Genomic DNA, 17,674 nt, shown 5'->3' on the forward strand with positions numbered 1-17,674 from the left:
CCTCATTTACCTCTCTAATATAGAGCATGGTAACTAGTTAAAGTTCTCTTGTATTTTTCACTATCACTACTATAACTAAGACTATCTATATGGCCTTATATTCAATATCTAAATATCTCATTTTATTATTGTCAATAGTTTATATATCTTTAAAATATATATATTTGTAGATTTGTGTATTTTGCAGTGTATTGTAAACATCTTTGTTAGCTAAAATGTGTAGTTTTACACTCCTTAATTAACCCTTGACTATCGAGTTTTCAAATATCTAATTTTAATTGATTGTATATCTTAAAAATATGTGTTTTTGTGTGCGTTCCTAATTGTATGATGGTATGCTAAAATGTGTAGATATATACTCCTTACTTGGTCATAGGCATACTCAATAACTAACCTTAATAAAGTTTTAATAATTAAACATAAAATGAGTTTTATTTTTCTTGGTAAAATTGTTTGGTGAATTTTTGATATCATATGATCTATGAAAAAAGAAATAAAGAAAGGTGATCAAAGAGCCAAGTAAAGCAATTAACATCCAACCAAATTAATGGTTATAAGAAATAGAAAAAAAACAAACAATAGTACACAAAAAGAGAGCCAAGTTATTGTTTAAACTTGTTCATGAAAATATGGTCATCATATTGTACGTACGGATGATTTTGTGGCTTACAATTTTGATCAAGAGCCTTCTAGATATGTCATGCAAATTTCTTGGAGACGTACAAATAGAAAGCAAACAATGCAAATTTTGTAGTTTACATTGTCTTGTCGTGTTTTTTTTTCTTGTTTTAATATGTTTTTTTTTTTTTTTATAGGTGTTTTTCTGAGACGAGTAACTCTTTAGTTACATTTTTTATATGGATATGAATTAATGTTTTTTATTAATTTTTTGATCCTGATTATAGTTTTTACGATCGCGATGTACTAGTATGATGTTACTGAATAATGAAAATAAATAATAACCATAATTATTATTAAATTAATTAATTAATTAAAAAATAATAACCATAATTCAATCCATCATGTCACCGTTTTTTATGGTTCTTTGTTTATGTACGTGGGCTTTGCATTGCGGAATTTCTGGCAAAATTGACAACCATGAAGAAAAAGAACCAAATTATAACCATACTTTTTAATTTCTTCCTCTTTTTATTTATCTTTATATTTATTTTGTCATATATACTTATACTAATCATTTTTGTCATTTGTAATGATGTAAAAGTTGCCATGAATGAAGTAAAGAGAGTTAATGTTGTCTCCAAATGAAAGTTTATGATTATAAATACAAATAAAGTTATAAAAAGATATGAAAATGGAAATTTTTTCTATTGTGTGCATAAAGATAATCCATTCCATCATACTACGAATTTGTTGATATTATTTCATGGATCTAGATTATCTTATAAATGTAGTTTTTTTCTATGTAAAGATAGAATATTTATTTGGTTTGTGAACTAAATGGTAGTAATATGAATAAATTGTAATGTAAATTACTCTAGAATGCATCATATCAGTCATAATGTTATATGGTAATGAAATTTTGATCGTAAAAAGATTTTTTGTTTATGGTTTTTTATTTGCACCTTATACCATATTTTCAAATGGTAATGCAATTTAGTCAAGAGATTTTTCAGCAAAATTAACTTTTTAGTATCATTCTAACTATTTAACACGACTATTAAATGGACCGTTAGGATTATTACTTCCTAGTAATTACATGGCCTTAAACTTGATAATAAGTTTATAGAAGTATATTGGTATCCAATTTTCTTTTTTCATTAAAAAGTTTCAAAATTTGAATATTATAGACACCGTTTTTAATTGAGTTATGAATACTGTTCAACTTTCTTTCTCGAACAAAATTAGTTCTTACCAACTACATTAATATTCTTCCAACAATAAATATCAACCCATAAATACTTACCACCTAGCGGCCCATATATAGAGATTTGATGATAAGATATATAACATGTTTTAATGATATTATCAATTAAATTTTTCATTTAGTTGATTATTTAATATAGTATTAAAAGTTAATGTAATAGAAAATTATAAATTTTTGAATCTCATTCACCCTTTAGTTAAAAAAACATTAAGATGGATCTCTAATTATTCAGCTATATTGTTTTTTATTATATTTTTACACTCTTTAAACTATATGTTACATATTAGTAAATGGCTAAAACAAAAAAAAACAAAAGATTGTATTTTTGGCAAGGGGCTCCGGCCCCCATGTAGCAATTGCTCTAATGTATCACATTTTAAGACCCAAAGAAATCTCGTGTGTGAATTAATGTCTAACAAACAACATTAATTAAATCTATAAATCAGATTTTTATCTTTTTTAACTCTTTCACACTAGAAATTAATGAATCAAAATCAATCAAATAAAGAAATATAAATTTGATTAGTTAAAAGCTATATGTCATCATAAGATTTGTACTCACTCATTATTCTTATATTCATCTAGCTAGCAACAATGACATACACCAAAAAGAACATCTATGATGAAATATTTTCTTTTTCGTAAAAGTTTTGTATAGATTTAATCTGCATTATTTTAATGTCTATCAATTTAATAATAGCAAGTATTTTTCAAAATTGTACTTACAATTTAACCTATTTTAAAATTTAATATATACTAAAATAATATAGACCAAGTTCATACAAGACTTTACTCTTTTCTGACTTTTTAGACAGCAAAATATGAGTAACGAAATAAAAGTAATTGCATATGAGACTTTACTGTATACGTGTTGAATAAAACAGAACAATAGTTCAATAGATCAAATTGAAGACTAACATGATAGAATGGAAAAAACCCTAAAACATCCCATAAAATTTGTCCACATGTCGGAAAGTGTCCCTTAAAATGTAGGGTATTAGAATTTAGAAAGGAGACAAGCTAAGGATGAAAGCCCAAGTCTTTATCAAACGCAAAATAGGGCCACTTATCAGGTGGTTTTAGTTTGTCTTGTTTTCTAAATCATTGTTTTGTGTTTATTCATTGCTAACTCTGCTTCACTAATTCCTTCTATTTTAGATATTTATTTACTGGCCACTTTTTTGACAAATGGCTGAACAATATTTACTCGTGTTGCATCACATAAATTTCTACCACCAGAAAATATGTGAATAAAAAGTTTGAGAAATTTGACTTCAATTTGCATATATAGCAAATTTAAAATGATTGGGGGACTAAAAAGTTGGAAAATTTTCAAGTGATACAATTAAAGAGAATTTTGTCAAATGAAACTTAATTATTGACTAAAAAAGATGACATGAAATATAATCTTTATTAACATCTCTATTATTAAAGTATCTTTGACTAATGATAAGTGTAATTATTTGCACTCATTATTATCATTTATATGCTCCTTTTGGATGTTTAGTAGCGTTTTAGGATCATTTTAAGCGTGTTTGCCCCATTTCGGTACTCCATGGCTAATTTGTAGGTAAACAAGTAAATCATGACATTTTTGAGACATTTTCATGGATTTTTATAGTCATATTTATAGGACTCAAAGATCGAATTAAGCTATTGATTGTATCAAGCCATGAGAATTAAAAGAGCAAAAGATCAAGTCTTGAAAGCATTTTTTTTCCAGAGAGCAAAAGCCGACTCGGCTTGGGTCAAGAAATAGGGACCGCCGACTCGGCGTAATATGCTGGATCAATTGATTTTTCCATAGGCAAACGCCGACTCGGCGTTGGAGCATGAAGAGATACCGCCAACTCGGCGGTGAAGGCTGATCAAAATCCCTCTTTTCCAGAAGCTACAGCCGACTCGGCTGAGGTTGCACACTCAAGAACACAGACTCAACGGTTTATTCCGATTTTTCCTAAAATCGTTAATTCCCCTCATTAGTATAAATAACCTCCTAATGACTGATTAGGGCTTCTTCTTCCTTTTTTCTTTTCCCCTTCTTCCTTCCATTAGACTTAATTACTTTTTCCATTAGTTTACGTTAAATATCAGCTTTTAATTTAATTTTTCATCATCAATCTTCCTTCAAGTATTGTAAGTTTTATCTAGTATTCAATTTTCTTAGTCTTTAATTCCTTGTATTAGTTTTATTTCATTTAATAAACTTTAATTATCGTCATTAATCTTTCTTCAATAAAAACTTATTATTGTTCTTCATTTATTGCGTTTTGATTTAATTATGGTGTTCTTGGTATTTAATTATTGATTTTCTTGAATTTGTCATTTATTTCATTCTTAGTCATGTCTAGTATCATCCTAGGGTTTGTTTTTATTGCTTTTACCATGATTAGTGACTAGATCCATTTTCTAGGGTTAGGGTTTGAACCTATAAGTCAAGTATAATTTGATTCTTGAATGTGTCTATGAAACTAGGATTAAAGTGGTTGAATTGTGCTAATAACCCTAAATTAAACATGCTTTATCAGACTAGTCAATAGAACTAGTGTGTGAGATTGGGATCGACTTTGCTTTAAGGTAAATTTTAGTTAAACTCTTATTAATTTGTTCAATAAAACTAGCGTGTAAGAATTGAATTAGTAGGGTCTAAATCTAATAGTTAATCAACAGAGCGAGAGTTTGAGATTAAGAAGATCATGTTTAACCATGTAATCAATCCGACTTTTCATAAACACCAATGAGAATTTGATCATACAAGACTTTCGGGGATTCCCGACACCCTGGATCTCTTCATCATATAGCTTTAATCCACATTTTCATTGCATTATTAGCTTATTAGTTAAAAATCAATCAAACATATTTTTCCCTTGAGCAATATAATTGATCAAATTTAGCAAGTTTCTTGTCCTAACTTCCTTGTGTTCAACCCGCATCTACACATATACCATGCGCTTGCGGTTAATTATAATTTGCACATCAATTAACATTTATTTATAATTAAATTGAGTAAATTAGCGTTTATAAAATATACTACATATAATATTGCTGATAATTTTCAAAGTTACGAGGTAAATTTATACATATAACTGTCAGAATTGAATATTTCTACTGCATAATATCTCTAATATGTTTATATATGTCAATGCTAAAAAAATCATGCATTGCATGAGTTTCTACACTAGTATAGTAATATTTTTCATTACTTCAATGTCATTAATTAGCTTCCACCTAGCTAGGGGTGGGATTAGGAATTAGGGAGGGTCAGACGATGTATGCAATAGTGCAACTTATCCATATTAATGATATAGATAACAAAGAGGTTGATTCTGATTATACCTTAGTAGCAAATGACAAGTGCAACATCACATAAATAAAAATTACACATGATTTATGTTATTTAACTTTAGTACATTATAATCTAAAATCAAAGAACTATAAATTTTTTATCCATCCATAAAATGTACAAAGTCGAGAGAACAATAGCTATATAGTTTTTGTGGATCTAAAATCAAGGGTATGTTACTACACTAATTCTCAATTGAAGCCATCTCACTAGGAGAGGACTTCAATTAGATCACTCCAAACTATTAAAAAAAACGCTTTATGTGGATCTGAAATCAAGGGTATGTTACTACGCTAATGGGCCTTTTGTATGGACATGTCTCACGGTGAGACAGTCTTATACAAGACGAACTGATGTTACTATTATTTGTTGGGTTCATAAGCCGTGTATGAAATCAATATGATATTATCCGTTTTGAGTTTAACTTCACGTATTTACTTTCGATAGATTTTGAAAAAGTTTTATATTAATTTGAAGTTAGATTACTTATATGCTGTAACCTCTTTTTTATTTTTCCAATGTGGTACTTAGGATGTATACTCAACATTGCAGTGAGCATTTTAAGACAATATGCGTACATTAGATCAGTTCAATAGAGTATATTACTATATTAGTCGACTAATAAAAATGATTTCATCATAAGACCAAGTCATCTGAGGATAGAGATTAAAATTTTTCTGTGTATGGAGATTAGAGAGACCATGAATGTGTGGTCTGTACATCGTGGGTCAAATAGATTCATAATGAGTCACAATACAAATTTGTTGCGATGGTGGGTTAGTTTTGTAACAACCCGACTTACCGTTGACTGAGTAAATAGGGTCATTACAGGGTTCATTTCCCAAGAAACTTAAATCACACTTCCAAAACTTGAGCAAGAGGGGTCACCAGCTCATTAATGTGACTAACTCAACTAATTCTCAAACCAAACATCTAACTAAAACACAAGGTAAACATAATGACCACTTTAAGCTCGATATAACCAACACAACCAAGTCTTACATTTATCCAAAAATCTAATACAAAACAACAAAATTCCCACATGCTCAGCTCAATATGACATCCTTGAAACTCTAATCAACACCGCTAATCTATCAGTCCCGTCTGGTTCCGATCTGTAAACAAACTAAAAGTTGAAAACAACAGAGGGTCAAATTAAACTGAATGAGAAGTAATAATTCAAAAGAATAAAACACAGTAATTCTAAACAGAGGTTTAAAAGCAACATCAGTTGTCTAAATCTATGTGCGCACATGGAGTCTAGTTGAGAGGAACATCCATAGCTCTACGGCTATGTCACTGTCGGGTGAGGCTAGTCAATATTTGAATTACAATTCACCTCAAAAAGGGAGTAAGGGAGATTTGTCCTCTACTCTGTCAATGACCAGCTCGTGAGCCCGATCCATTGACCATATCAATATCAACATAATCATCATAACAAATTTGCTTCAATAATTATCAATTCAAAACAATTTGATAAAAACCATTTTCAAAATAGTAGTCTGGCCAGACCATTTTAAGGAAATGTTACTACTCACCAAAAACGCTTCAAGAAGCTAAGTCTGGCTCTCCGCGATCACTAGAAAAGTTTCTAAATAATGTCACCTCCTGAAATATAAAAAATATAACATCACAACAAAGCATACAATACTACAAACTAGGTTCATATAACTTATTGCATCTCCACCTGCGAGAGCATCTTAGTTCAAGCTTCTATTCTAATATTTCTAATTTTAAAGATTGCGCAAGTTCCAACTCCAACCCCCAATATCATCAATATTATATATATATATAATATATATATATGTGTGTGTGTGTGTGAAACAGATGAGGGTTTTTGTTTTTTGTTTTTTTTTTTTTATCAATTTAAAAGAAGAGGAAAAAAGGAGAGAAATTAAATTGAGAATGTTTTATGTCATGTGTATTTAAGGTCATTAATTTCCTTAAACTTACTCGACTTAAATTATTAATTTCTCAAATATTACAAATTTTTTCGGAGATACAGAAATAATGTCTTTTGAAACAGCGAAATGTTTTGAAAATTATAGTTAAATTTGCTGTTAGAAACAATGGACTTCAGACAATTATTATTACTGAATTGATACATAAATATTGTAAACCAAAAAAATTTTAGGGAAGCAGGATTTGAACCTGACGTGAATCGAACACGCAACCTTCTGATCTGGAGTCAGACGCGCTACCATTGCGCCACAGATCCCTTTTGGTGTATAGTTTCCATTCAGCCAGTTTTATTATGGTAATAAGTAATCATTCATTCTGCAATCTTGGAGGTGAGTTTTGATGGATTTTGAACATTTGATAAAAGTTAATTTACTTCGCATCAAAAAAATAACATAATAATTATTAGGAAAAATTACCAAGATTAATTCAATTTTTTTCGATTTTCCTACAATAATCTATAATCCCATTTTTTATATCATTTAACCTGAATTGTTGTTAGTTAACCCACTACCTGTTTGTATTATTTTAATAAAATTTCCTTTTTCTTTTTTACCATTTTACTTCCTTTTCACTCTCACTTTACAGAAGAACTCGATCCTTATTAATACCCACCATTACCCAGCTATCGAATATTAGAGATGGGCAAGGGTCTAAGACTCTACCCGGGCCCTATTGGACCCTAAGGGTCCGGGTCCAAAAAATATTATAAGGTTTCGGATCTACTTACCCGGACCCGACCCTTGGACCCTTTTTATTTTTTATATTTTTAATTTTTTTTGGGTTGGAGAGTATAATTTGTAACATTTGAGAAAATAAATTAGGCAAGTATAAAACAATATTTAATCCCTCCTCATTTTATTTTATATTTTTTTTTTCCATTTTTTTTTCTCTTTTGCCAATTTTCATTTTAATTGATTGTTGAATATAGCAATACAACCCGTTTGTAGCATGATAAAGATAATAAAAGAATGAAGAAAAAGAACAATTATTATTATTGAAATTGAAGATCAAAGATTACAAGATATAGAAGAAATGTTCTCATATATGTTGAGAAAAAACTAAGAAAAAAGAATCATCTTAATTATCAATTACAAGGCTAAGAGTATGTATTTATAGTATTTGTGTGAGGACTAGGATGGGTATTATTAATAGTGTTAACACCCCCCCTCAAACTAGGGATGGATGTCATACCTAGTTTGCTTAGTAATTGATGGTGCTGATGAGAAGGCAATATCTTAGTTAGAACATCAGCTAACTGATTCTGAGTTGGAAGATATGTGAGCTGAAGAAGCCCCTCCAAGACCTTGTCTCTTGTGAAGTGACAATCTATGTCAATGTGTTTAGTTCGTTCATGGAAGACAGGGTTCTTGGCAATATGTATAGCACTGATGTTGTCACAGTGTAGAAGAACAGGCTTCAAAGATGTTAATTGAAGTTCTTCCAAAAGCCTGACCAACCAAGTAACTTCACTTGCTGCAGATGCCATGGCTCTATATTCAGCTTCACTTGAGGATCTTGAAACTGTGCTTTGCTTCTTGGATTTCCAGCTGATTGGAGAGGATCCTAATAATAATATGCATCCTGTGATGGACCTTCTGGTATTTGGGCATGAAGCCCAATCTGAGTCAGAATAAGCTTGAAGTTTCAATTGATCAGACCCTTTGATGATGATGCCCTGATTTGTTGTAGTATGAACATAATTCAATGCGTGTTGTAAAACAGAGGCATGTGGAAGACGAGGATTTTGCATGAACTGACTGAGATATTGAACTGTGAAGGCTAGATCAGGTCTTGTGTTGGTTAAAAAATTCAATTTACCAACCATGGTCCTGTAATAACTAGGATCATCATAAAGGGGTCCCTGATCAGTAGTTAAGTGTAGATTGTGTGGCAGAGGAGTAACAACATTTTTGAATGTTTGTTGTTTTGATTCTTTAAGGAGATCTTGGGTGAACTTAGCTTGAGAAAGAAAGATTCCTGCATCAATGTAAGCAACTTCCAAGCCCAAAAAATAATGCAAAATGCCTAAGTCTTTAATGCTGAATGTATCATGAAGATAGTTCTTGATTTGGGAAATGCAGTTAGCATCATTTCCAGTTAGAATAATATCATCAACATAGACAGCAATGATTGTAATGTGATTGCCATCCTTCTTTATGAAGAGGCTATAATCATTTTTTGATTGAACAAAATTTTTTGTTGTTAAAGAAATCTGTAATTTGTGAAACCATTGTCTTGATGCTTGTTTGAGACCATATATAGACTTTTTAAGTAAGCATACCTGATTTTGTGGATTTGAAAAACCATCTGGAACCTTCATATATATTTCCTCATGTAAATCACCATTAAGGAAAGCATTGTTTACATCAAGTTAGAATATTTTCCATTTATGGTGAATAGCAAGAGTTAGTATGCTTCTGATGGTAGCCATTTTAATAACAAGGGAGAAAGTTTCAGCATAATCAATACCATACTTTTGATTGTATCCTTTGGCTGCTAACCTGGCTTTGTGTCTTTCAATGGAGCCATCAGCATGGAGCTTTATTTTGTATACCCATTTACTCCCAATGGGTTTCTTATGTAGAGGAAGATCAACTAATATCCAGGTGTTGTTTGCAGTTAAGGCCTGTAATTCTTGTTGCATAGCATGAACCCATTTGGGGTCTTGAGATGCTATCTTGTATGTAGTGGGCTCAGTATCAGAGGGAAGGTGGGCCATATGACATTGTTGAGAGTTGGTGAAAGCAGTACATGACATTATAGAGCACCAGTTGTTAGCAACACAAGAAACATTATTACAAATATAATCGGAAAGATAAGTGGGGGTTTTAGTTTGTCTGTTGGAATGTCTTATGGGAACATGAGGTGTGATATTACTATGTTTAGTAATGCTAGTAGAAAGATCAACAATAGTAGAAGGAGATATATCAGAATGTACCTGTGGCATTTTGTTAGCAGTAGAACAATTTTGATCAGGAAAAATAGGGGTTTCGAAAATTTCATCTACTGGAAGATCAGTAGGTGTAGATATAGGTAAGAAAAATGGATAATGTGGTTGGTTATGTGTTTTATCTGAGTACTGGTGATAAGGGTAATGTTTTTCATAGAAATGTACATCTCTTGAGATGATAATTTTGTGTGTAGTGAGGTCATATAATTTGTAAGCCTTTTGGTTGTTAGGATAACCAAGAAAGATACAAGGAGTGGCTCTTGTGTCAAATTTTGTTTTGTGTGGAGAAGTATTTGAGGCATAGCAAAGACAACCAAAGCATTTTAAATGATCCAAATTGGGAGCAATACCAAACAATTTTTGATAAGGAGAAATATTATTTAAACTTTGAAGAGGCATCCTGTTAATGACATATGCAGCGGTTAAAACACATTCTCCCCAAAATTTAATGGGGAGATTGGATTGAAAGTATAGGGCCCGTGCAGTTTCTAATAGGTGTTTGTGTTTTCTTTCCACAACACCATTTTGTTGAGGAGTATGAGAGCAAGATTTGTAATTAGTGATGCCTTTATTGTGATAAAACTCTTTGATTTTACCTTCACAAAGTTCAGGTGCATTATCAGTCCTAACTCCTTGAATAGTGCTGTGAAATTGGGTAACAACATAAGAATAAAAATACTCAAAAAAAATAGGAACTTGAGATCTGTGTTTCAATAAGAAAATCCAAGTGATCCTGGTGAAATCATCAACAATAGTAAGGAATGAAGTACAGTTGTTATATGTAGGGTGCTTATAAGGTCCCCAAACATCCATGTGAAGTAATTGAAAAGCTTGATTAGTTTTAATGGAACTATTAGGGAAGGGGAATCTATTTTGTCTTGCTGAGGGACAAATTTTACATAGACAATTGTTTATGCAATTAGAAACATTTAAAGAAGGAAAGATATGTTTGATAACAGGAAAAGGAGCATGACCAAGTCTGAGATGCCATAGCTTTGTGTATTCAATATCTGAAGCAGCACAACATATGGAAGTAGAAGAGTCTGTGAGATGTTGTTGATTTGATTCAGGAAATTTGTCAACAAGATGATAGAGACCTTGAACAAGTTTACCAAGCAAGATTGGCCTGCTCAGAGAAGGGCCCTGAACAGAACAACAATTTTTGAAAAAAATAAGGGAGCAATGCATATCATTACAAAGCTTGGTTACAGAAATTAAATTGAAATGAAAAGTGGGAACATGGAGAACATTGTAAAGGGTGAGATCGGGTCCTAAAACAATAGTCCCTTTGTGAGCTATTTTAACAAGATTGCCATTTGGGATGGTGATGTTATTATTAGTGCTTTGAGGAACAGGAATGTAAGAAGTAAACAAAGAAAGATCACAACACATGTGGTTTGTAGCACCACTATCAATTATCCAAGTAGATTTATTTATAGAAAGAAAACATGATTTACCAGCTAAAAGGCAGTTGTTGTCTTCATTTGTAGCGTCATTTGAAATATTATGAGTATCATTTTGAGCAAGGAGAGAAAGAAGTTGATTATATTGTGCAACTGTAAGATTTGGAGAGACAGTGCCATTAGTGATAGAAATTTCATTTTGTGCCGTTGCAGCAATCTCCTTGTTGTTCCAATTATCCCTTGTAGATGTAGTGGGGAAGCCATGCAATTTGTAACAAGTTTCTTTGGTATGACCTTGTTTCTTACAGTAATTACACAAGAGGTTGGATTTTCTGGTGTTGATGGTATGATTGCCATAAAGAGGAGGTTTAGAAGAGATATGATTGGGATTATTGTAGAATTTCTGTTTATGAACAGCAGCAAGACCAATATCTTCATCAATGGTGGGATTTGTGTGGGAGGCTAAATCAGAATGTTTCTCTTCTTGCATGATTAGACGATAGGCATAAGAAATGCTGGGAAGAGGTTGTTGCATAAGTATATTTCCGCGAATGGTTTTATATGCAGGGTTAAGTTTCATTAGAAACAGGATCAATCTTTGTTCTTCTCGCATTTGTATAAGTTTGTTGTTGATTCCACAAGTGCAATTGTTACAAGAACAGGTAGGTAGAGGATATGAAGCATCAAATTCATCCCATAACATCTTAATCTTGGTGAAATAAGTAGAAATACAATCGGAACCTTGGTCAATAGCAAAAATTTGTTGAGTGAGAGAGTAAATCTGTGTTCCAGAAGTGACCCCAAATCTTTCTTCAAGATTTTGCCAAATAGCTTGTGCAGTTGGAAAATACAAAACGCTCCGGGCAATTTGAGGATCAAGAACTTTCATAAACCAAGAAATTATAGTACTGTTTATCCTTTCCCAGGATTTGAAATTAGGATCAGTAGAATTAGGTTGCGGGATCTGGCCATTGATGAACGCGAGTTTATTCTTGGAAGAAAGAGTAATAGTAACAGATCGTTTCCAATCGTTGAATCCAGTACCATTGAACGGAATCGGAACCAACAAAAGCTGAGAATCACTTTGATGAAGATAATATGGTGAAACCGGATCTTGAATAAGATCAAGAGTTTTGTTATTTGGATTATTGAGAGTAGCAGACATGATGAACAAAGAAGGAAAAAGAAAGAGGAAAAAGAAAAAAAAATAAAGAGAAAAACAGAAGAATCAGAGAAGATGAAGAGGAAGAAAGAGAGAACAAAATCAGTAAAGAAAATTGTTTACCAACGAGACGGAATATAGCGTCGAGGCGTCTGATACCATGTTGAATATAGCAATACAACCCGTTTGTAGCATGATAAAGATAATAAAAGAATGAAGAAAAAGAACAATTATTATTATTGAAATTGAAGATCAAAGATTACAAGATATAGAAGAAATGTTCTCATATATGTTGAGAAAAAACTAAGAAAAAAGAATCATCTTAATTATCAATTACAAGGCTAAGAGTATGTATTTATAGTATTTGTGTGAGGACTAGGATGGGTATTATTAATAGTGTTAACATTGATGAAGGAAATCCTGTTGTTTTTGGATCTGGGAATAAAATTGTGTATTTTGAAAAAGTATTCAATGATAATTATTATGTCCTTGGGTTTAATTTTGATTTCTTTAAGGCTCGTGGGTTGAAGCAGGACTGCAGGATCATTAGATTGGCATTTTTTTAAAAACTTTTTTTTATTTTAAGGTTTTTCGGCTAATGACTTATTTCGTGTTTATGTTCATGTTTAATAATTATTTTAATGGATGATATGAAAGTTAAATTTGTATTTGGACAAAGATTAATTTTGTATTTTGAATTTTAGTGTTTTCGTAACTTGAATTTGAGTACTTTAATGTTATTTGTAGTGTTAGAATAATTTCTGCCATTGAAGTAAAAATATGTTACTCAAATTTGTTTTTAAGTTTGATTTTGAAATCATTATTGATTTAGAAGGTTTTAAGTAATTATCTATGAATTTTAAAAACCTAGACCCTAAGAGTCTAATAAGGATTCAGATTATGGTCCATATTAGGGTTTATTTTTTAGACAATTTAATCTCACTCAAGAAAATAAACTTTTTAGGGGATTTTATCAAACAGTGGTTGTTCTTGGCAAACAATGGTCGTTAATCTTTCTTTATAAAGAGATAAATCACCCCAATATCTTCATTTTATACTTCCATAACAAAAGAAAGTATGCCAGAAAATAAGCTTATTTTTCCTATTAAAAATGACTGATAAGCATAATTAAATTGATTAATTCTTAAATAAATAAACTTATTCGCAAACTTACATAATACAACTAATGTGTCTTAATGAAAGAGGATCTTACAATGTGGGTCTACCTCACGTAATTCCAAATCATGTACATTATTTTCTTGGACTTTATGTGGAACAGTGAATCAGCATCTCTAATTCTCAGGCATTTAAGAACTCAAAAGCAAATTATTTTGGGTTTTAATGGAGAAGAGGGGAGATGAAGATGTTATGTGCATGTGAGACAAGTGAAGAAGTTGTAAGGTAATGAATGAGAAGATGAAATGAAACATCTAATTGTGACCTAGAACAACCAGTCAATTATTTGCCAACAACAGTTCGGGTTAAATGATATAATACATGGGATTATTCATGGTTAATTGATAGTTAGGATTATTGTAGGAAAATCGAAGAAAAGTTGGATTATTTTGAGTAATTTTTCCTAATTATTACTGAATTATCTGAACTTCTTATTCAAATACAATTATACGTTAACTTAAATCTAAAAAATGAGTTGTTTATGACGGACTCTGATGAATAAATAGTGAGTTAAATTAATCTTGAAAATAGAATATATTTTAAGTTAAAGGGTAAACGAAAATGCTCATAAATATTTTTCTTGTGTTACCCCAATAAATTTTAGACCAATCCAAATTTCAATAAACCGACTTGAGCCCTAGTGATTTTTGGTTTGACTACAATTCATAATACATGGACCACCAATTTTCTTGGGCTTGCAAGTTGATCCCAATTGTAGTCCAAGTGACCAAGTCTAGATCATCCTTGCATTGCCATTCTCAATATCACAAGCTATTCATTCTTTTAAGCACACCACTAGACAACATGATTATTTGGGGATAATATACGCTAATTATTTCGAAAGTTGGGTTTTTTTTAGTTGGAATAAGTATTACTATTTTTAACTAAAATTATAAGTTCGATTTTCACCAAAAGCGCTTGTGGCTCAATGAATAGAGCATCTGCAGGTATCAGCTAGGAGGTTTCTCGACTGCACGCATCCTCTTTACTCCCTCCTTAAGGAGAACAGGTATGGTTTGTCCGCATCTTGCAGAAAAAAAATCTTCCACCTGGACTCTGCCTTGTGCGGAATATTGGGAGCGTCCTTTACATTTACAAACCTTTGCTCATTGAAACAATTTGTAAATATAAGACTGTTTCACCATGAAACGAGCTTATGTAATTTGAGAATCTAAAGTTCCAAAGTAACTCTGTTTGTCTTTAGTTGCAACATGGTTAGTTGTTATATATATATATATATATATATATATATATATATATATATATATATATATATATATATATATATATATATATATATATATATATATATATATAATCGAATAAGAAGGATTTTAAAATTAGAAGGATTTTAAAATTAGAAGGATGAGAAGAATTTTTTGTTTGTCAGTATATATGCAAAAAAGGATACTATGTTATAAATTAAGAACATTCTTTATATTTATGACATTGGATTAAGTGTTTTTGGCTCGATCGTGACTAAATATTTTTTTAATCTCTTACTCAAATTAAGGGTGTAAAATGCTTGTTATTCTTCTCATTTTAAACACCCTTGGTGATTCATTTATTAAGATTTGATTTAAAAAATAAGATTGATTCCAAGTTGGAATTCATTGAAATAGTGATAATGTGAAATGCACAATGCAGGCCTTAACATAAAATGTGGTGCATCATGAATTGCATTGATGAAGAGATCTGCCATATTTGATCTGATCATCTGACATTAAACTAAATTAAATTAAAAATGGGAAACAAACAAACAAGGATTTGGTGTACTTGCATTAAGATATACTTTCATATTGACATGTCTGCATGATTGTCTTTATTAGAAGTAGTTCTTATATGTCGCGTGCTGCTTGAGGTCTTCTCTTTTTGACGTACTTCCCAAGTTCCCTTCAGCATTAATCAAGCCCAACTCTACATATGCTGAATTTGACTCAGTTGTAACTCCAATTAAACTTATTTTTCACTTTTAAATTGATAGAATCATACCGTTTATTAGTAAGGGTAAAGTGGACTACCGCTTAGGGCCTTAATATTTAAATTAAATTAGATATAACTTATATTTTTTAGGGCCTAAAAAAACTTATTTTTATGTATGTAAGTGATATTAAATTGAATTAACTTAGATATAATTTATATTTTTTTGCAAAGTAAAATGAGTTGTTAATGTTTTTTTATAAAGTAGTTAAATCATCAACAATAAAAAACAAAAGGTGTATTATATTATTTGTTACATCTTAAATTTTTAAAGGTTCTTTTTATTTTTGATCTAGGGCTCAAAAATGAACGGGACGGCTCTGGATAGAATAATATGAATTACAATATGAAGTACTTTTCGTTCCATGATACACTTGTAATATTTGAATTTTCACGTAGTCCAATGCATTAATTCAATCTTTAAGATCTCTAATTATTTGTGATTAAAATTTAATAATTTTTAACTTATAAATTAAAACCTAATTATAAATTAAGACTGATGAATAAATAATGCATTATCTTATAATGTTGCAAATAATTTGAAATGGAGGAAGTATATATCCGAGTCTCAATCAATACTTTATCTTTTGAAACAATAACATTACATGTTTTTGGAAATTAATGTGATAGGTGAGTAATTTATGTTGCATTTATATTTTTATCTTAAAAGACTTTTCTGTAAGAAAAAATAATAAAATATATAAGTATAATATACTATGAGGCTTTAATTATCAGCTTAACATTTTAGTTAAAATAGTCCCTTAATAGAAACTCTTAACAAATGATTGTTAAAAATAATTAAAGATCAACCAAAACTGAGCTAACTTAACTTGATAACTAGTGTTATAACATTGCTTATTTAAAAAATATTATTCCAACGGACTATGGTATCTGAGTTTTAAAACTCATGTATTTGTCAATATAAAACACCTATAAAATGCATAAAATATAGTACAATACTTCATCCATTGCATTTAATTTGGCCTTAGTTTCTATTTTAAATTGTATCGCTAGCTTACTATGTAACAGTCGTCTTTAAATCTCATCTATAAATTACTTTTTTTAAAAATTTAATTCACTCATATTTATATTCCATTTTTTATTTTTATTTTATTTTATTCGCTACTAATTAATATTTACACCTCAATAAAAAATACAAATCAAATAGGACAAGAAGTAATTAATAGTTTTAAAGGTAGTTTGCCATTCTGGTAATTTACGAGTTTTTTAGTCAAATACTCCCTACAGAATATAAGCTTGTTCAGTTAATAATAATGAACCAAGTTGAACCAAACTGAATATAATAAGGAATAGCCAAAAAAATTTGACAGCTGAAGAGTAGTTGTATTCGCTTCCAACCCTCAATTGGGTAGACTCACACGAAAAGTGGTACAATAATTAATAAAAAGAGAAGAAATAAACAGATAGAAGATTAAATGAGAATCGAGCCTAAAACATTTTCTATAAAGTAGTATTTTGTGGAGGAACCACCTCAATTAAAGTTTGAGTTGATATAGTTAAGACCCCAAGATATGTTTTATATATCTTAACATGTCCTTTCACACGAGAGTCTTTTGCGCTAAAAGACTATATGGATGCAATACTGATTCTCCTTATATCTGGCATTGATTTTTCTACTTAAACGAAGGGTCATTAAGTTTCAAAACACTGAGCTCTGATACCATATTAAAAAACCAACTTAATTAAAAGTTTAGCTCTTTAATCAAGACAATAGTTGATTCTCTCCTCATGACAACTTACTATATAGGAGTATATAATACTTCATATTGCATTGAAAATCTTTACTTTCTCA

General features: G+C 30.6%; 1 protein-coding gene and 1 non-coding gene across 2 annotated transcripts; both read right to left on the minus strand.

Annotated features, from left to right (window-relative positions):
- Positions 1–6,776: 6,776 nt before the first annotated feature.
- On the minus strand, positions 6,777–9,510 carry LOC130817869 (uncharacterized mitochondrial protein AtMg00810-like). The gene is made up of 3 exons (XM_057683860.1): positions 8,382–9,510; positions 7,385–7,446; positions 6,777–6,836 (listed from the first exon to the last, which is right to left on the minus strand). Exons 1-3 carry the CDS (start codon positions 9,508–9,510, stop codon positions 6,777–6,779), a joined length of 1,251 nt encoding a protein of 416 aa, XP_057539843.1.
- On the minus strand, positions 7,375–7,446 carry TRNAW-CCA (transfer RNA tryptophan (anticodon CCA)). The gene has a single exon. It is a non-coding gene; the product is annotated as a tRNA-Trp (tRNA).
- Positions 9,511–17,674: the final 8,164 nt, after the last annotated feature.

This window comes from Amaranthus tricolor, chromosome 1 (assembly GCF_026212465.1).
Source record: "Amaranthus tricolor cultivar Red isolate AtriRed21 chromosome 1, ASM2621246v1, whole genome shotgun sequence".
Taxonomy (NCBI): domain Eukaryota; kingdom Viridiplantae; phylum Streptophyta; class Magnoliopsida; order Caryophyllales; family Amaranthaceae; genus Amaranthus; species Amaranthus tricolor.